At 35.5% G+C, this 22,253-nt stretch overlaps 1 protein-coding gene and 1 long non-coding RNA gene across 2 annotated transcripts; one reads left to right on the top strand and one right to left on the bottom strand.

Annotated features, from left to right (window-relative positions):
• Positions 1-15,066: 15,066 nt before the first annotated feature.
• LOC149398092 (FAD/NAD(P)-binding oxidoreductase) lies at positions 15,067-20,589 on the top strand. Its single transcript, XM_089615876.1, has 13 exons — positions 15,067-15,273; positions 15,631-15,673; positions 15,793-15,868; positions 15,971-16,030; positions 16,104-16,154; positions 16,303-16,357; positions 16,459-16,529; positions 16,616-16,667; positions 16,804-16,881; positions 19,708-19,797; positions 19,883-19,996; positions 20,093-20,161; positions 20,237-20,589. Exons 1-13 carry the CDS (start codon positions 15,133-15,135, stop codon positions 20,291-20,293), a joined length of 957 nt encoding a protein of 318 aa, XP_089472002.1. The 5' UTR covers positions 15,067-15,132; the 3' UTR covers positions 20,294-20,589.
• LOC149398093 (uncharacterized) lies at positions 18,338-19,124 on the bottom strand. Its single transcript, XR_016297297.1, has 2 exons — positions 18,824-19,124; positions 18,338-18,713 (listed from the first exon to the last, which is right to left on the bottom strand). It is a non-coding gene; the product is annotated as an uncharacterized LOC149398093 (long non-coding RNA).
• Positions 20,590-22,253: the final 1,664 nt, after the last annotated feature.

Here is a 22,253-nt window from a genome sequence, read left to right as displayed (position 1 = left end):
TCAAATATCGGAAAAAGTGTGTACAAATCTCGAACGGGCCGAAATGGATATCGAAAGCTTGATCAAGAAAAGGTTAGATTCATTTTTTTCTTTTAGTTATTTCAAATGTTGCAATTATTTTTTAATTTATTATATAATTACTTCTTACTAGCATGACGAAACGGGGGAATGGCCTACGAAAGAGGAACTTTGGATTGACTCGCGAATGAAAGACTTAGATAACTACAAGGATGAGAAAGACAAATTGATGGGAGACAAAATCGTAAGTTCTTTACCTTTGTTATAACAATTAACCTTGTAATTTTATTTTCAAATAATTTTATGTGTAGAAAACGTTATCACAACAAGCATCTCAAGGGACATGGTTGCCGGAATCGGGAAAGAGTGTTTTGCAAGAAGCTTTGGGAACGTCGCGAGTTTGCGGTCAATCCAAATACACGTCGCGTTTTAAGTACTTTGTTCCTCCAACGCCCAACGAAGAAGTAATGAAGATGCGTCGGGAAATGAGCGAGTTAAAGTCTTTGGTGATGAAGGCATTCGGTGGAAATGGTAGCATTAATGTCGAGTCGCCTAGTGTCGAGCAAGTGAAAGAGAATCTCAACGCGAAGGTTGTTGATGATAAAGAGATGGCAAATGTTGAAGAACACGTCAATGAAGCGGTCTCTTTAGGTATGTTCAATTTTTTTTTATCTATTTATTAAAGATAAATGTTTTGGTATTAAGTTATTGATAAAATTCTTGATTCGCTTAGAACACGACGATGTTGACGATCGTCCGAAGATCGATCCTATCATTGTTGATGATCGTCCGAAGATCGATCCTATTGTTGTGGAAAAACCAAATAGTGTCCGTGCTAGTTGCTCTTTGAATCCAACCACGCCGGTGACACCGAGTTCGGATGAAAGCGTCGAGTGTCTTCTTTTCATTGATGACACCGAGTTCGGAGGCACAATTCATGTTGCAAATGGGCGAGCGTACATGAATGGAGGCGTAGTTCATTTCTCACCTTTGGAGGAAGGAAATTTACGCGTGGCCGTTTTGGGGGTTTTGATTAAAAAAGCAAAATTGCCAATTCCCACCGAAGAAGCTCAAACCGTTGAAGATGCTATAGGCGGGTTTGTCTCGTGGCCGAAGAGACTCATGGAAATGGACTCGGGAATAGAGAGTCGCGGTCCGGTTGTCAAACAACTCTCAAAGCTCGGTTTTGAGAGTGAAGCTAGCATCGATGATGCTAAGAAGATTCCGTACAAGGTGATTAATCCAAAGTATCGATTGCTCGCTCAACATGCCAACAAAGTAATGTTACCGGAAGGGGATGTGATTATGGTCAATGTTAGTCCAAGTCTCGCGGCTATCCCGATTCCGGTGTCATTTGAAGACATTTCCGATTTTTTGCAATACTTGGAAATTGGCGCGGGGAGCATAACGGTTTATATGGAGTAAGAGTTTTCTTTATATGCGTTTTTTAATATCAATATTCAATATTTAGTGTTTTGATCAACTAAATATTTGTTTGTCATAGCTATCTACGATCGAGGCTAGAAAAGGTGAAGAAGACTCGAAATTTTTGTTTTATAAATCCGAGCTTAAGTTCGTATATACAAAATGACGACGAGGAGGCTTATTTGTCAAAACGAGTCAAGGACGTTGGAAACGTGGTACGACATTGCAAATTTGGTGAACTAGTTTTGATGCCGTATAACAAAGGTGCGCATTGGATGCTCGTTGTCCCCGACCTTTGGAGAAATAGCGCTATGTTCTTTGACCCGTTGAGAAATAAAATCCCAACGGATTTAAATCGATTGATAAAAAGGTAATATTTTGATTTCTTAAATAATTTTTATTATAAACCGTTCTAGATGTTTTTTCTCTTATAATCTCCGTGTTATATAGGGTTCTTGTTGATTTCAAGCTCGAGCATCAAAACGCCAATAGTAACGGGCAATCAACGTACATCAAGGCTTGGGACGCTCCGAGACAAACGGGAAACACGGAATGCGGGTATTTTGTCATTTCTTATATGCGTGATATAGTCGTAGGAGGTGTAGGAAAATTAGAAAATAAGAAATCCTATACAAAAGAGGATTTAGAGAGAGTTAGGGAAGAATGGGTAACTTATGTACAAACATTTATTAACTGTGACGATTAGCTAGTTTTTTCGAAGATGTATATATTAGATTTTGAATGTTTTAAAGATGAGGATATTTGAGATGAATGTATATATTAGATATTTTTTGTATTGAAGATTATTTTCAGGTGCTAGTATCGTGTAAAAAACAAATTGTGGATTGAAAATAAATGATTCTCGCCGCGGCGAACTATACTTCTCGCCGCGGCGAGACAAGATACCGAGAGCAAGCAAATTAGAAATCTTAGTCTCGCCGCGGCGAGATTTTTTCTTCGCCGCGGCGAGTTTTTAAAAAAAAATTCATCGCCTTCCTACAACGCATTATATCCGTTGTAGAATCATCTCGCCGCGGCTAAGATTTGACGTCGCCGCGGCGAATTTCTCGCCGCGGCGAAGTATATTTTTCGCCGCGGCGACGTGCTTCTACAACGGATTGAATATCCGTTGTAGAATGTTCTCGCCGCGGCTCGGAACGTACCTCGCCGCGGCAAATAACTCACCGCGGCGACGTATAATTCTCGCCGCGGCTAGGTCCTTCTACAACGGAAAATCAATCCATTGTAGAAGCACGTCGCCGCGGCGAAAAATATACGTCGCCGCGGCGACATGTGTGAAAATATTTTAAAATTACACAATGGAATTAGACCGTTGTAGAAGCTTCTACAACGCTTAAGATTCCGTTGTAGAAGCGTAGTTTCTACAACGGATTATTAAGCGTTGTAGAAAGCTGTTGGATTCTACAACGGATTTTTAAGCGTTGTAGAAGCTTCTACAACGCAGGATTCTACAACGCTTAAGAAGCGTTGTAGAATCATTCTACAACGTTTTTTAAGCGTTGTAGAATCCTATTTTTGTAGTAGTGCTCTCTCTCTCTTCCCTTGTTATGTTCTAGTCTGTTTTTTTTTTTTTGGTTTAATTAAGAATAGTGATTTGTAAACAAAACTTAAACATTATCACCAAACATTCCTCTTCTTATTATTCTACATTTCCAAAAATTCCAAATATACATCGTATTAATTCGAGACTATATAATTTATTTAAACTTTTAGGTTACTGTACATATTTTCAATATTCATAAATTTTTGTGATTTAATTTTAAAATATTGATGATTATATATTTCTGTATGTTTTATTATCTTTGTTATAACTTACATACGATCATTATTTACACGAGAATCATAATTAAGAATATAGAAATCATCGCAATTATATAACCAATAAATAGATAAATATCTGCAAGTAAGCTCGAACAATTTCGTAATTTAATATTTAATTACCACACCACAAAATTATTACTTACCTACACCATACCTGAATTTAATTGTCAAATACATTGCTTATGAGCTCAAATAAATATGCTAACTTATTAAATTAATATATTCTAAAAAATAAAACAATATAAGCAAGTTCTATACAGTTTTGAAATTTTTTATCAACTCCTTTACATACATATAATTTTTTATATCATTTTATATTGTAAAAGTTGTAAAATTTATATTTACATGTAATAAAATTGAAATATAAATTGTATATACTTGACATTAATCATATATATGGAAAATATTGTGTAAATTTAATTGGTACACGAATCAAAATTAAGAAATATAAATAGCATAAATTTATAATAGAAAGCTTTTGTGTGCAAGTATTTTGTAAATTTTATTTAATACATATATCTAAATTATTAATACATACATATAATATATTATGAGTTACATTTTTACTTATGTGCTATGACGCCCGGGCGCGTCAATAAAATTAGTTGTTAAGAAAAAAAATGTTTTAATGACATCGTTTGACATAGCTTTGTTTTTAAAAAAAAGTGCTTCTAAATTCAGTTTTTTAAAAAAACTGTTTTTTTCAAAAACTGACAAATTGTTTGGTAAACTGTTTATAAAACAGTTGTTGCTGGTAACAAAAACTGATTTAGCGTTTGGTAAAATAAATATATTATAGTAAAAAGACTAAAATAGACATAAAATAAATATTTAACAGTGCTATGGATAATCACGTGAGGATATTAAAGTAATTTTATATCAAATACAAAAACGCTTTTTCTAAAAGCTAAGATTTTTAGCTTTTGTGACTCATGTACAATTTTTAAAATCGTTTTTGAAATTTTTTCTAAAAACTGTTTTACCAAACAGTAAGATTGCAGTTGGTTTTTGCTAACAGCAAAAACAGGGTTAAAAAAGTTGTACCAAACAAGCCCACTATAGCATTATTGTTGGGTTTTGTTTTTAAATCAAATAATTCCATTAGACTAGACTCAAGGTAACAAGATCGCTAATAAGAAACCTTTGATATAGAGATGGATATGTTCTTAAGCTAAATTGGAATCATTGATGAAGCTGAATGAACTCAAGGGGTATGCGGCCGGATTTCTCAAATAATCGTTGCTTAACATCGGCTTTTTTTTTTTTTTTTTTTAAAACAAAATCCTTTATAGTTGACAAACGAACAATAAGCAAGACCATGAATTCAAACCCGTATAATCAGCTTAATTCTATAAAGAACTCCATAAAGAAACTTTGTAAGAAAACTATTCTGCCTTAAAAAATACAAAATAATAGGGACATGAAAACAAATAGTAATAGAGATACACTGCAAAAACATAAAATAGGAAGGAAATAAAGCCCTCAAATCGTTTGAGAAGGTGAGGATGATGACCACCGAGGACGAAGAATCTGCTTGACCACATTGACAGCACCGCATTGAATGGTCTCAAGAACCGCACACGTTAAAGGCACCACCTATAGGCACTGCTGAGACGGCGATTGAACTATGATCGGATGAATTTCACACTGTCCAACCAGCTCCCTCGGCTTGCAGGTCGAAAGAACACAACTTATGTTACCGAAGGCAGCCCAACCGGTGATCGAAGTCTCCACCGGATTCAGCCTCACGGGAGTTTAGGAGAAGACCTAGATCTTGATATAGAGTTGAAATTGTTTTGCAGCGAAAATATGGAGAGAGAGAGAGAGAGAGAGAGAGAGAGAGAGAGATTTTCTCATCGTTTGGTTCATCAAATGATAAAACAATGGTTTATGTTTGAGTTCCCTCCAAAAAAAAAAAAAAATGGTTTATGTTTGAGAGATGTATAAAAAAAAATAAAAATCGTATATTAAACTCACCCCCGACTATTTGGGCGGGTGACAATACCCTCCTTGTGTGAGGTCTTTCTTGTGCCTAAGAGTGAGTTCAAATCTCACAAAACATACAAATTTTAAGTAAGTTGAAGTTTATAGGCTATTAATTTGTGCTTAATTGTTCAATGTATTGTATATAAATGATGTAAAAATGATGAAGTATACGAAAATGAGAGCTCTTTTTTTGATCATTTTATAGGACGTGTGAAATAATAATTAATATAAGTGCGTGTTTGAGAGATGTATTACAAGAGTGAAATCGAAGACGTCGCGATTTACAACATCATCGGCTTCCATTGGTCGTCCCTGATTATTTGTCTCGATATGTGATCAGAGAAAGAAAGAGCAAAATCAGAGGAAAGTTGAAATCAAGGGTTTAAAATACCGACAACATACCTGAGTATATCGTCGATATATCAAAAAATGAAAAAGCTCGGTAAAAAAAATCTTTATAATAACCCATTAAATACTAGTATGTTATCAGTATTTTTTTTAAAAATTTTAACTAAAATAAGCTGCACTTTTACCATGGTCGTGAGTTATGTTTAAAATTAGCGATTTGTAACTAACTAGGCCACTTTAAACATGTGATTTGAGATTTAGTCTATGTTTGACAATTTTTAGGGATATAGCCAAATGACTTATGTGGCAATAATTAAGGTATGATTTGCACTTATTTATTAACAAATTCGTCACTTTCTCCTTCCTAATTTTTTTCAAATATTTTTTTTGCATCAAAACTTCAAAACATCGTATCTTTCTCATACGAACTCGAAATTGAGTGATTTCAGATTCTACAAATTCGTGGCGTCGAGATCTTCAAAAATAGATGTCTTTGATGAAAAATTATGTTTAATGCATCATATTTACGTTTCCATTTATTTTTTTTGATAATTTCAAAAAATTTCAGTTATTTCCATATTTAAGGTAGTAACGTGATTTTTCTACATCTATGGTATTAAACATGATTTTTCATCAAACACAATAAATCTATTTTTGAAGATATCGGCATCACGAATCTGTAGGATTTAGAATCACTCAATTTCGAGTTCATATGACATAGATATGATTTTTTGAAGTTTTTATGTAAAAATAGTGTAGGAAAAAAATAGGAGAGAGAAAATGACGAATTTGTTAATAAATAAGGCAAATCAGACCTTAATTATTGTCACATAAACTTGTTGGCTATTTGCCTAAAAGTTGTGAAACGTAGGCTAAAAACAAATTTAATAGTTTCATTTTGGATATTTTGTTACACTGCCCTTAAAATTATTACTACATGCACAATTGCATTTAAACATTCACTTGTATATACGTTATATATATATATATATATATATATATATATATATATATATATATATATATATATATTTTGCACGTAAGTGACCAAAATTCTTTGTGCATATGTATGTACTATTTTCATGGTGGATACTATTTTTTATTTTGCTTTTATTATATATATATATATATATATGTTTATATATATATATATAATACATATAGCTATGTACATTTATCACACGTATATATTATATATATTTTAAAAAATAAATATACAATATATTTATAATTTTATTTTTTTTATAAGATATTAGTCGGTATACCCGTCGGTAAGCAATATATCAGCCAAATTGAAACGTTAAAATTTTAATTTAGCCACCGTTTCATAAGTTTTAGTCACCTGACCATTTGTTGATGTGACAAAATTTTTAGCATGTAAAAAACTCGATTTGGACCTTACCTAAGAAAACACCAATTTTAATTTATTAATTGTCAAAAATAAAAATAAAAAAATCCCAAAAAACATGTAACTACTGTTAGATAATTCTTCGAAATTGAAGACTTCGAGGCTTGAATCACGCATAGGAACGCTTTCCTTATAGTATTTCGAGTACCCCAAAGTGTCTTAAGGTTTTTGTACAAGAATACCGCAGGATACGACAAGCCTGGTTCGGACTGCACCAAGACAGAGTGAAAATCCGAAAATAAGCAAGAACTGTGTTTCTGGATTAGTGTTTCGGGAATTGAGAAAGTTGGTTCGAAAACCTGTGTTGATTACTGAATCCGAAGTCGGATTATATAAGCAATCGTACCTGTTCGCGAAGAGGTTCGACGAACAGACGCACTGTTTCGGTCGAACTACGGTTATAGTCGCAAACGACACGACCGTTGGCCAAACGATAGCTCGTTTCGAAGCGACGTGACCGTTAGTTCGAACGGTAACTAAAAATAACTACTAAATGAGGAGACGCGACCGTTGGCGAGAATCGCCGTGAGAAGCTCGCGGATCGTGCCGTTTCGCCTGGAGGTCAAGCTTACCTGGAGGTCGACCTCACCCAGTCGAGCTGAAATGACTTCGTCACTTCATCCAGTCGACCTCGCCCAGTCGAGCTGAAATGACTTCGTCACTTCGTCCAGTCGACCTCGCCCAGTCGAACTTAAATGACTTCGTCACTTCGTCCAGTCGACCTCGCCCAGTCGAACTGAAATGACTTCGTCACTTCGTCTAGTCCAGATCGTCACTTTCTCATTCACCTTAGTATTTTGTTCCATGTGGGACTCTTTCCCACACAGAAACTCACTTTCTCAATCAACAACACACTATTTTGTCTTTTAGTGAACAAATTAAATTGAGCTGATTAAAACATCTATTTAATTTTACTCAATTTCCAACAATCCCCCACTTGTTCAGAAAAGTCAAAATATAATCCAGAAAATAAACAAAGAGTGTTAGTACAGATAAGTATCTTTCAATTTGAACTTATCCTTAGTATAAGCAACACAAGACTTTATCGGAAATTAGGTAGTCAGGCTTTGAACCTATTTTCCTTGTGATAAAATCGGTGTTACTCAACACACACCCTTTAGTGTTCTTCGCCTATATGACACGCTTAGCACCGTTAACGGCCATGTGCTCATCCTGTCTCGTGAATTTTTCATGAGAGAAACTCCAGCTCTCACTTTGGGACGGCACCATCCCGAAATTCTCATAGGTGAAGTTCTTGCAGTATCTCTGTTACGTATAGATACTTGTCCTCAAGACTGAACTTCATTAAGAGTTAAGAAACTCAACCTCCCGATTGTAACAGTCAACATTATTATATAATGTTATGAATATCCAATTCAATGACTTGTCCGTACCCATTGAACCTATTGTTAGTCATTTCCTAACCTTAGGTTGGGTTGCCATCATTGTCAGATCGCTACTCAAAGAGTTTAAGACCCATACCTCTCGAAGTCGATCTCACCAAATCTCTTGCAAGAGGTTTAGTGAACGGATCAGCAATATTAAAGCTTGATCTTACATATGTGAGCGAAAAATGATCCCATCTTTGATCAATTTCCTCACATAGTCATGTCTCAGACTAATATGTCTAGACTTTCCATTATACACTTCACTGTATGCTCTCGCTAAAGTTGATTGACTATCACAATGTATCGACACGGTTGATATATTGTCTTTAGCCAATGGAACTTCTAAAAGAAGATCCCTCAACCATTCAGCCTCTTGACCTGCGGAAGCAAGAGCCACGAACTCTGATTCCATGGTCGAATGAGTGATACAAGTTTGTTTCTTTGATTTCCAAGAAACCGCCCCACCGGCAAGTGTAAACACCCATCTGTCGTAGATTTGTTATCTCTGACACTCGATATCCAACTTGCGTCAGTATATCCTTCTAGTATGGCAGGAAAATGACCGTATTGAAGTCCAAGATTTTTGGTTTTCAAAAGAAATCATAAAATTCTCCCAATGGCCTTCCAATGCTCGGCACTTGGATTGCTAGTAAATCTACTCATTTTACTAACGGCGAATGCTATGTCTGGTCGAGTACATTGCATCAAGTACATAAGACAACCATCATTCTATTCCAATTGAGCCACAGCCCTTCCATCATTCTTTTCAAGTTTTACACTTGGATCAAATGGGGTGTTCACTTCTTTGAAATTTAAATGTTTGAACTTATCAAGCACTTTTTCAACATAGTGTGATTGACTAAGTTCATAACCCCCACTGGTTCTACGAACCTTGATACCCAAAATAGTATCAACTTGTCCAAGATCTTTCATTTTGAAAGTGGAAGATAGAAACCTCTTCGTTTCTAATATTCCTTTCATCTCATTGCTAATGATCAACATATCATCAACATAGAGACATAGGAAGATCACAAGGTTACCACGCACCTTTGTGTACAAACACTTGTCACAAACGTTAGGAACAAATCCATTTGAAAGTATGACTGAGTCAAACTTTTGATGCCATTGTTTGGGTGCTTGTTTTAATCCATATAAGGATTTAACAAGTTTGCAAACCTTTTGTTCATTACCCGGAAGCACATAACCTTCCGGCTGCTCCATGTAAATCTCCTCATCGAGATCTCCATTTAAAAATGATGTCTTGACATCTATTTGATGAACATTGAGGTTATACAAAGAAGCTAAGGCAAACAACACTCTAATTGTTGTTGTCCTTGCTACCGGTGCATATGTGTCAAAGTAATCAATTCCTTCTCGTTGTCGAAATCCTTTGGCTACTAATCTAGCCTTGTAAGTGTTAAGAGTGCCATCACTATGGTACTTCTTTCGGAATACCCACTTACACCCAATAGGTCTCGACCCTTTGGGTAGATCGACAATCTCCCAAGTGTGGTTTGACATAATAGAATCCATTTCATCTTGGATAGCATCCTTCCAAAAGGCAGAGTCTCGAGAAGCCACAGCTTCATTATAAGTCTTAGGATCATCTTCAATAAGAAGAATAATAAGAATTTTCCGAGCAAAACTCTCTCTATTTCCTTCTACTAGGTAAAAAGAAATAAGACGAGAATCTATTTCCTTAGTCTTATGGACTCTTTTGCTTCTCCGAAGTTCGGGTTGTTCTACATCTACCCTAGAAGAACTTTCTTCTCGAGGCATCGAGCCTGCCTGGAGGTCGAGCTTGCCTGGGGTCGAGCTCATCTGGGGTCGAGCTCGCCTGGAGGTCGAACCTGCCTGGAAGTCGAGCTCGCCTGAGGTTCGAGTTCGCCTTGAGGTCGAGCCTTCCTGCTGGTCGAGCTCGCCTGGGGTTTGAGCTCGCCTTGAGGTCGATCCTCCCTGAAGATCGAGCTCGCCTAGTCGAGGTTCTTCATTAGTGGAATTTTGAGATTATTTTCCTTTTGAGTTAAGATTCTCAAAGAATTCCACATCTCGGGATTCCACTATGACATTAGACTCTAAGTTTAGAAGTGTATATGGCTTGCTATTCGTAGCATAGCTTCGTATCCCTCGAGGACCCAACTTGGTCCTTTTAGGATCCATGTTTTTGTAGTAGGCTAGACACCCCCACACTTTGAAATACCCAATATTAGGCTTTCGCCCTTTCCATACCTCGTACGGAGATATTTGGGTTTTCTTTAAAGGAATACGGTTTAAAATATGACATGCGGAAAGTAAAGCTTCACCCCACAAACTAAAATGTAATTCAGAATGCATTAACATGGCATTTATCATCTCTTGAAGTGTCCTATTTTTACGTTCGGCTAAACCGTTTTGTTGTGGTGTTCTAGGTGCGGAACATTCATGAACAATGCCATTTTCTTCACAAAAAGCATTAAAATCACTAGGAAAATATTCACCGCCCCTATCACTTCTAAGGACTTTAATATTAATTCCTAATTGATTTTCTACTTCAGCCTTATACACCTTAAAAGCATTAAAAGCATCATCTTTATGTTTCAAAAGATACACATATGTAAATCTAGAGCAATCATCAATAAAGGTAATAAAGTACCTATTTCCCCCACGGGTTAACATGCCATTAAATTCACATATATCAGAGTGTATAAGATCTAACAACGTAGAATTTCTCTCTACACTATAAAACGGTTTCTTTATCATTTTAGATTTCACACATATATCACATTTATCTAATTTATCGGATTTGCACGAAATTAAACCACATTTAATTAATCTTTTCATAGTGCTAAAACCAATATGTGCTAATCTACTATGCCATAAAGAAACGGAATCAACCATATAAGCAGAATGAGAAATTTCATTAATAACATTGTCAATAATACAAAGTTTGACCATCCCTTCACTGGAATAGCCTTTGCCAACAAATACACCATTACGGGTCAAGATAAGCTTGCCCGACTCATACACAGATTTGATCCCCGGTTTGCCTAGGAGATCGCCACTAACTAGGTTCCTACACATATCAGGAACATAGAGAACATTGGTCAAAGTGACCGTTTTCCCGGAGGTGAAGTTGAGATCCACGTTCCCGATGCCGACAACTTGAGAGCGATGCTCGTTTCCCATCTGAACCGCTTGTCCATCGTTGACTTCAGAATAGGTTTTGAAGGCAGCCCTATCATAGGCGACGTGAACGGTAGCACAAGTGTCGTACCACCACCCTTGAACCTTGCCTCTGACCGCCATGAGTTCGCTCAACGTAGCGACTATGTTAGTATCGGTCATAGTGGCGTCGACCTCTTTCACATCCGTCTTGCGGTGTCGACAATCTCGAGCATAGTGACCGGGTTTGCCACACACATAGCAGCCCCCTTTGGACCACTTGGACACGGGCTTGTTGCCGGACCCAGCTCGACCGGAATGCTTGAATTTCTTCGAGTCCTTTTTGGAACCTGAAATTCCTTCCTTGTCATTCCACTTCCTCTTGCCTTTAGCGCTCACCGCATTGGCCTTGGAAGTACCGGCATCCGTCGTCTTCTCTCTCATCTTCGATTCCTCCTCGATTCGAAGATGTTTCTGGATTTGCTCCAGAGAGAAGTCCTCGGTGTTGTGAAGAAGTTTCTTCCGATAGCCTTTCCAAGAATTGGGCAACTTCGCAATAATCGCACCAACTTGGAAAGACTCCGGAATATATATCTTCACTGTCCTCAATTTGTTGACGATAACTTGCAATTCATGAACTTGAGCAAGTATAGGCTTGTCATCAAACATCTTGAAATCAAAGTAACTCGAGACAAGGAACTTTTTGGTACCTTCTTCTTCGGCCTTGAACTTGTACTCGAGAGCCTTCCATATCTCGACCGCCGATGGATTGTCGGTGTAGAGATCGTAGAGTCAGTCTGACAATGTGTTCATAATGTGACCCCGGCACAGCAGCTCGTCCTCTTGACGCTTCTTCCGGTCCGCCTTGAGTTCGTGATCATCTTCGTCTGTCGGCTCTGGGATGGGCACCAACGTCGGGTCGAGCACGTAGAAGATCTTCATGGCGGTGAGGAAGAAACGCATCTTGTCTTGCCAGCGAGTAAAGTTAGTGCCGTCGAAGCGATCTAACTTGACGAAGTCCTGGCTCATCACTTTCAGACTTGAAACAGACGCCTCGGTAGCCATAGCACAAGATACTATAAGATTGTTAGATAATTCTTCGAAATTGAAGACTTCGAGGCTTGAATCACGCATAGGAACGCTTTCCTTATAGTATTTCGAGTACTCCAAAGTGTCTTAAGGTTTTTGTACAAGAATACCGCAGGATACGACAAACCTGGTTCGGACTGCACCAAGATAGAGTGAAAATCCGAAAATAAGCAAGAACTGTGTTTCTGGATTAGTGTTTCGGGAATTGAGAAAGTTGGTTCAAAAACCTGTGTTGATTACTGAATCCGAAGTCGGATTATATAAGCAATCGTACCTGTTCGCGAAGAGATTCGACGAACAGACGCACTGTTTCGGTCGAACTACGGTTATAGTCGCAAACGACACGACCGTTGGCCAAACGATAGCTCGTTTCGAAGCGACGAGACCGTTAGTTCGAACGGTAACTAAAAATAACTACTAAATGAGGAGACGCGACCGTTGGCGAGAATCGCCGCGAGAAGCTCGCGGATCGTGCCGTTTCGCCTGGAGGTCGATCTCGCCTGGAGGTCGAGCTCACCTGGAGGTCGACCTCGCCCAGTCGAGCTGAAATGACTTCGTCACTTCGTCCAGTCGACCTCGCCCAGTCGAGCTGAAATGACTTCGTCACTTCGTCCAGTCGACCTCGCCCAGTCGAACTGAAATGACTTCGTCACTTCGTCCAGTCGACCTCGCCCAGTCGAACTGAAATGACTTCGTCACTTCGTCCAGTCCAGATCGTCACTTTCTCATTCACCTTAGTATTTTGTTCCATGTGGGACTCTTTCCCACACACAAACTCACTTTCTCAATCAACAACACACTATTTTATCTTTTAGTGAACAAATTAAATTGAGCTGATTAAAACATCTATTTAATTTTACTCAATTTCCAACAACTACTCTCTACAACCAATTTAGTTTCTGAAAAAGAAAAAAAAACATTGAAGAAGTAAAAACGATGAACAAAAAAAAAAAAAAAAACTAGTAATTTTATACGTGTACTTTAGTTTCTTAATTTTAAACACAATAACATTTTTTTTGGGAAATAAAATGGTATTAATTACGAAAATATGGATGTAGTGTTGTATTAAAATTGAAATTGCCAAAATAAAAGAGAGGTAAGAAAAAAAGAAATATATAAGTAACTAAGCCACTAAAATTTGGAGATGTGGCATTGTTTGGATGCTTTTACCATTTCATTTATACCCTTGGAGTATGATGATCTATTAACATTTATTAACGAATATATACAACTATTAGCGTCAATTTTACTTTGTTAAAAAAACTTCATGGTTATTCACTTAAAATTTATCAAAAGTTTGTTATATAGCAAAATTTCAGTTTTTATATGGCTATATACGTAGAGAGAAAAAAAAGAGAAACTTGATAAAGACTACACCATATAACATTTGATGTCAAAACACTAAACTATGTACCAATTATCTAAAAAATCATACACATACCCACTTAGAAAGTCTAAATTACCCTTAAATAAAAACAATATTACCCAATACTTATTTTGAACATTTGGTCGAAAAATATACTAAACGGTCGAAAACGAGTAAAATCGACGAAAGTTTGTAGGAATCAATCAAAAACAAGAAAAAAGTTTTAATTGGTCGAAAAATATACTAAATGATCGGAAAATTATAAATTTGGTAAAAAATTCAAGATATTGGTCGAAAATCTGAAAAACGCACAGACACGAAAGAATCCACGATTTTTGGGTCAATAAAAATAATAAGAACTTATATATGAATGACTATATTTTGAAACACAAAGGAGACATGCCCATTATTTTGAGATATCGATTTTCACTCATGACGCTTTCAGTAATAATATTTTCTTTCTTATCTTCTCTTTGTACGTATGAATAACAATGAAAAAACCCAAAAATTCAATGACTTGGACACTTTATTATGAGTTGGATATCTTGTAAATAAAATAAAGATGAATGGTAATTTAGACTTTTCAACTGGATATGTGTTGGATTTTAGAGATAGTTTTTGGTTTTTTCTTGGAAATATTTTTTTAGGTAGTTGCGGCATAGTGTAGTATTTTGTCTATAAGCTTTATCAAGTTTCTCACAAAAATGTGGTAGTTAGCTTGGTCTAGTGATAATCTCACACATATCTCGACGGAGAGGTCATGGGTTCAAGTCCTATGGGCTGCAGAAAATGCATGCCCTTTTAGGATTTATTCTAAATTATGTAATCTTGGCCAATATTATTACCTGCTCTTTGCACTGCTAATTTATCATGTAATCTTGGACAATAGTGCAATTTCTAAAAAAAAAAAAAAAGTTTCTCACAAAAAATTGAAAAAAAATCTACAGCCGATATCATAGACTCGCACACATAGAAGTAGAACCAATTTCAGCCCCGTTCTAATTCTTTGCTTCGTTCTTTCTCGCTCTTACTCTGTTCATTTCTTAAAGCTCTTTGCTTTTTTTTTTTTTTATCATTTCATCCTTCCTTCTATCTTTTGATAGCATTCTCGTCCTTCGAAAATGGCGAGCTTTCTTCGCAGACTCGCAAAATCCACTCCCATGGCGTACGGAGCCAAGTCCGGCTTCCGAATCCCCTTCGGAGCCCTCGCAGCGCTTTCCGGCGGAATCTCATACCTATACTGTCAGTCCTCGCCGGAACTGGTAATCTTAACAAATATGATTTCCTCGGTTTCGTCTAGGGTTTATTTTGTCGCAATGTGCGTTAGCTTTGAATCCGGAAATCGATTTTTGATCCAGATACGACGTGTTCGATTCACTGCGATTGCTTTCTTTGTGAACGATTGTAATTTGATTGATTTGAACTGAAATAATTTCTGAGAGGATTGTCTTGGAAATCAAGTATTGCAAAACACATAATGAAATCGTTGAGCTCTAAAAGGCTTATTATGTGTTTTGACTTTCGAGAAATGAAGTTTTTTCTTTTGTGAATTCGAATAACTCATTATACAAAAAACTTAATTGGATTGTAGATTTGAGTTTGTTGCTTTGCTATTACAGGCTTATTTAGATCAAAGCAATGAAGAACTGGGGCAAAAAGTTGGTAAGTCCAATGTCTCTCTAGAGAGTATTGGGGTTTTTGTGTTTCATATATTTTCTTGCTACATTTTTTAGTTTTGAAGTTATCATAGACTGTTGGGCTATTCTGCGATGTAATTCCAGCGTTGAAAGCGGATAACTGGATTGAATTTAAGTTGCAAGACACAGCTAGAGTTAGCCACAATACTCAGTTGTTCAGGTACATCATTTAAACTTAAGCTTGGTGCGATCTATGATGGTTTTTGAGTTGTGAAGTTCTAGGTTATATGTTTGATTTACTTTTTCCTTTTCAAAATACTAGATTTTCATTTGACCCGTCGGCCAAATTGGGTTTGGATATCGCTTCTTGCATTCTTACACGGTATGTAAACTTAAGCCTGAAATTTAAGTAAATGTATTGTTGATGGTTAATTAAAAATTAATTAAATGTACAGAGCTGCGTTGGGGCAGGATGCTGAAGGAAAACCAAAATATGTCATACGCCCGTGAGTCCATATTTTGATGATTAATAAAATTAATCGATTTTATCTCTTGTAGTTGCATACATTTTGACGTATTCGTGTGCATATGAATAGCCCGTGAACTTGAATATACTGCTTCGTTGGACGTTAATACAAAATGTGGAATATTCAGGTATACTCCAATATCAGATCCTGATGCAAAGGGACACTTTGACTTGTTGATTAAGGTACATTTTATAAGGCTTTGAAATTTTCACCCGATAAGTAAAATATTTCTATACCGATGGGGTACCAAACAATTTCGGACTTATTACACGGTTTATTGCAGGTTTATCCAGAAGGAAAAATGAGTCAGTACTTTGCGAGCCTAAAGCCAGGCGATTTGGTTGAAGTGAAAGGGTAGATCATCTTCATAAACCGACCATTAAAAGCTACTGAATGTTAAATCACCATTATACTAAAATAGTTTTATCCATATATTTCAGGCCCATTGAGAAGCTTCGATACTCTCCCAATATGAAGAAACACATAGGCATGGTAAGGACGGGTTGTCTAGAAACTCATCGATGCTAATTCCTATAATCCTGATATTTGTATAAAAATCACGAGTATCATCTGTGGATTTAGTGCTCAATCAGCTTCTAGTCATAACACCGATCCTTCAATTTCTCAGGTTGCAGGTGGCTCGGGAATCACTCCAATGCTTCAGGTTATCGAGGCCATACTGAAAAATCCCGATGACAATACACAGGTGATTGATATGCCATCTCTTTGCTAGTCTCATCACCATTTTATATTCATAAGAATCCCACATTAGAAAGATAAAAGGGGGGTTTAACAAGGTTTATACGTTCGTGAGTTTCTTCTCTTAATTCTCTTAATGCCAATTTACTTTGATATGGAACTCTGTGATGCTTAGCATGGTATCATAGCTCACAAAACTCTAACGAGCATCGGTCCAAAAATAATGGGATCTGATCTGAGATGAGTGAGCCCAGAGTGCCACTATCTTGAAGATCCCAAATTTTAAATAAAAGGGGCATAACAAGGTTTATAAGTTTCTGAGTTACTCGTCTCATTGTTAAATTTTTTTAGATGCAATTGATACTTGACTTATACACACACACACACATACACACACACACGCATATATATATATATATATATATATATATATATATATATATATATATATATATACTAGAGGGAGGAAACGTGCTTCGCACGTGTTGGTCACCACATAATTGATGTTGCTAATTCTAAAATTGATTAGATTATTTTCCAAACATAAATACGCAGAGAAATATATTTAAACAAGAGTTAGTACTTAGTAATGTATTGGAAAAATGAGTTTAGAAACTCATTATCAAAAGAATGCCAAAACCTACTTTGCACGTTTATTTTTTTTCCACACTATTATTAGTAAAACGTTATCAAAACCTTATCAAAAATGAAAAACGAAGTCATTTCAGTATATTATCTTATGATATATTTGTAAGCTATACTTAAAAAAGAATATTTTTTTCATATATATAAATGTATATAATAAGATATTTTAATATTCATAGTCTTTCCATTGAGAGCAAAATGAAAGTGATTAAAGATGTTTAAATTAAATTTTGTGGTAAATAGAGCTGTTAAAACTAATTTTTTTTAGTATTTTAATTAGTTTTTTTCTTAGTTTAAGAGAAGGTTACATATAAATTTATTTATTTAATATAATAGTACTTTAACTCATTGCGTATAATTTTTGGTGGGATAAACAGACCTATAAAAACTTTAATACTACACTTTATTCCAGTTTTTTTTTATTATTCAAGATAATTATATATCTTTGATACTCGAGTGTTTGAATATATCTACGTATTTTCTTATCATTTAGATGCAAAATTATATTTCAGTGTGCTACGATAAAAATATATAATGATAATAATCATTTGATATATGTGTTTTGTAATCCACATCGAATTTCACTTTGTTGCAAGTGACATTTATTTAAAAGTGTTGATTATAAACCAGTAGTAAGTTTCAAAATAACGAAATATGAAATGGAAATGAATATTCAAGTGCAACACTTAAGTGATTCTGAAATGAAGTGCAGAACAGTTTCAACATCAATATATGACTTTTTCTACAATGGAAACAAATGTATATTTTTATTTCAGAGCCTTGGAACTTCAAAGAAATCAGTGAACTTCAAACAAATGTATCAACTCACATAAAAAGGACTTTAAAGAGCATGAGAACCTTCAAACAAATGCATATTATTATGCATATATGAGATGAGTGGAAGAATTCCAAGCAAATAGGAAAAACAGAATGGCTATTCGAAAGGAAAATACATTTATTTTCATCAAATAAAAACTCCTACCAAAATCCATTCCATAATCTTACACATCTAGCTATATTTTTGGCAAGATATATAAATAAAAAATATCACTTTCAAATCCTAAAACTAATAATAAGACAAATTCAATAATTCCCTACAAAATTTGGAATCACCGAATACACGCCCAAGTTGGTCAAACTTGGTCACCGCAACCATTTACTCTGGTATTCTCACTGCAGCACCGCCAAATATTCCTGAAGTTGATCCAAATTCAACTAAATTTTAAATCATTAGCTCATAAAAATAAATTGTTTGAAACAGTGACAAATCCACAAATACGAAACAAAGATAATAGGCAACCTACCTTCGAATTATTTAGGTTAATCGGGAAATTGTGTGAATACGTTGAGAGGGAGTTCACAAAGTGTAGAACTTTGCTCTAGACTGAAGAGAGAGAGAGAGAGAGAGAGAGAAAAGAGTTTATGTTTGATTTTTGTTCTGAATGAAATAGAGATCTGTATAAGCGCGCAGTAAGAATATTAAATCTCATTATTTAATTGTAAAGCTCAATTTATCCGAGCACACTTTTTGTGGCCGCTTAAGAAGATTGAATCTGAACAATACACGATATAGTTGAGTAAAATAAGAAAAAAATTATCGGACAATTCTTTAAAATTTGCTTAATAAAATGCAAAGAAGTTATACACTACAAATTACACAGAGTGTGATATATACAAAAAACTACAGTACAACAGTAGCTAAAGGACCTACGTGTCCACCATGCAGCATTACACCTAACATAAAATAATAGCTCAAGGAAGATTAAAGTAATTTAAAATCTTATTATTTTTGTTTTGTGTGGTGTCAGTGTATAAAAGACCCAAGTGTGAACATGCAATATTACACGGCTTGAATTAATAGCAAAAATAAGAGATACACAAGAGTATTATGTAAAGGATAAGCGACAAAAAAAAAATGGCTGTACACTAAGCACGCATCTTGATGAGCACATGAGATAGAAGCGCCTTTAGAGTAAATAGAGGCGGTGAAACCATATTTGATGAAGAAAAAAAGACATGAAATAGGCATATAATTACATCAAGCATGTTGAAGGTTATACGTACATAGGTAATGAGTTAGAGCAGGCATGTTGAGGACCTGCTTGCTTAACATTCACACATATATGTAGAGGTATAGATATATATATTTGAAAACTATGGACTAATCGATGGCCTTTAATAATCATAGGTGTCTCTATTGTATGCAAATGTCTCACCCGATGACATACTGCTTAAGCAAAAACTAGACATACTTGCAGCTAGCCATCCAAATCTCAAGGTAATGTTCATATACACCTAGGTTAAATGTTGGTTTTTATTTATTTATTTTCTGATCTCTTTATTTATTTGAATTAAAATCTCAGATATACTATACCGTTGACAATCCAACAACGAATTGGAAAGGAGGAAAGGGTTACATATCCAAGGACATGGCTTTAAAAGGCTTACCGGCTCCCGGTGAAGACACACTCATCCTTGTAAGTATTGATCTTATAATGCATGTATTTGCACTCGTATTTTGTTTTAATTCCTCAACACTGTTATATTTTTGGGGCTTGTTATACTTGTTTCAGGTCTGTGGTCCTCCTGGGATGATGAAACATATTTCTGGTGGCAAGGCTAAGGATTGGACACAAGGAGAGGTATGGTGAAAAATAATAACTTATTTGGACTTTTCTCTTTTCCAAGGTTAGTTTTTAACTTTGAGGGAATTGCAGGTCAAGGGTATTCTCAAAGAGCTCGGGTATACGGAGGATATGGTTTACAAATTTTAAGCGGTGAACTCAGTTTTAAGTGCAATAAAAAGCCTCCTCGAGGGTGAGCATTAGTTCTTACTGCTACAGGGCAGATTTTTGAAGTGGTAAATCGATGCCGAGTGATCATATACTTGTTCATGTTTTTTACTTCGTGTTTTCTAATGCAAGCGATAATTTTCCTGCATTACCAACAAAGTGCACAAGCTTTTTTTACCTTGAAGAACACTGAAATTCCCAGACTGTATAAAACAAGCGCCAAGTAATATTATAGATCAACAATAACCCTCCATTTGCAGTGGTTGCGTTGAACTTCATGCCGTTTTTTCATATTAGATATAACTAATACACAAAGTTTATCCGGCTATAGAAATGACAAGTGATTGAGAGGTTGCAACAAAGTGATTAGTTGCCAGTATGTTACTATATTATTCGAGTCTTTGCTAAAGGTTTTGTTCAATTTCAACACTAGTTTTCTTATATTGTTAACTTCTAGAATTTGGAGAGTCGCGTTTAATTGAATAAGCTGATTAATATCATAACAAGAGTCCTTACATTAATTATAAAAAAAAAAGATTCTCAAGCTAGAATGTGGAATGGCTATTTCGTAATCATCAAGCGAGGGATATCCATGATAACATAACCAATAGAATTTGGACGGTATCGTTGTGATCGTTGTCCTTACGCTGATACATTTTGTCTCCACCTCTGCCGAGGGAATGCTAAGTGTAATCTCTCTCGTAGCAAAACATTTTGTAGCAAAGAAATTGTATACCATTGTGAAGTAGCCGCTAGATGTGCCTATTTTCTACAGTCGATTGGTAAAGCTGTGTCCACATCAAGTTTGAAGGATCTGGGTGAGTAGAGGATCATCGTGACTTCTCTATCAACAAGTTTAGGATGAAGGCACTCTGAGTCCGAGAGACGATCAGAACCATTTCTAAGCAGGTTGTGTTTTGGTAATGATTTGGTAAATCACGCTGCACAAGCTAATCGGTCTAAAATCAACCTTTTTGGGAGGGATTATTGATCTTCGGGATGCGCTCGATCCCCATATGATTGACCGCTCTGACCGACGACACTCCTCAATTTTAAGAATCAAGGTATAATGATTGGGATCCGTTTTGGCGCTTTGATATGTTGCTTAATTGAGTAAAACACAATCTCGGCTGCCCAATAATGATAAAAGAAAAGTGATTCTCTACATATTCTTTCTTGCTCTTATGATTTGGTGCCTTAATTAGCATGAAATAGTTTAATACTAACATCACCACTTTTAAGCCAATCAATCCGAGCTTTCTGGCACTAATTATATTTCTAGAAAAAGTTTTCTGTGTGTGACAAATTCACCGAACATTCATTTTCCGAGTAATCTCCTTGGACGCAACAAGTAAAAAACGAATAATAAATGAATACCGATTTAAAAAAATAAATAGAACACAACCTTTTATTAAAAACTAGTACATATAAGAATTTCCATATATCTTTTATTATACTTTATTTTAAAATATATTTTTTTTTACTGATCCTAAGTAAAACAATCCCTATTTAGTAGGGATGTGCAAAAAAACCGAAAAATCGTAAATCGGACAGGATAACTGATTTTTTAAAATCGTTAGTCTGGTTTAAAATGGTTTTGTCTAATCGGTCCGATTTTTTATACCAGTCTAATATAGTCTAGTCCGTTTGAAAATTTTAGACAGCGGTTTAGACCCGATCGCACTGGTCCTAATTTTTTATTTAAAAAAAAAATTATTCTAAGGCATTAGGATGGATGAATTTGAGTTGGACATCATAATTAATATATGTTTACGTTAAAATTAAGAGATTCGTTAACAACTATCCTATTTATAAAGAGAACTTTTAAATTATAGCCCAACTATCCATTTATTTAGGGAAATAACCCATATTTCTCATACTTCCAAAATTGCCCTTGGTTTCATTAACTTCGTTCTTATTTGTTTGTTAATTCCAAATTTTT

The sequence above is a fragment of the Urtica dioica genome, chromosome 5 (assembly GCF_054948205.1).
Source record: "Urtica dioica subsp. dioica isolate 48M chromosome 5, U.dioica_male_clone48M_v1_H2, whole genome shotgun sequence".
In the NCBI taxonomy this organism is placed as follows: Eukaryota; Viridiplantae; Streptophyta; class Magnoliopsida; order Rosales; family Urticaceae; genus Urtica; species Urtica dioica.
This window is presented reverse-complemented; position numbering and strand designations above follow the sequence as displayed.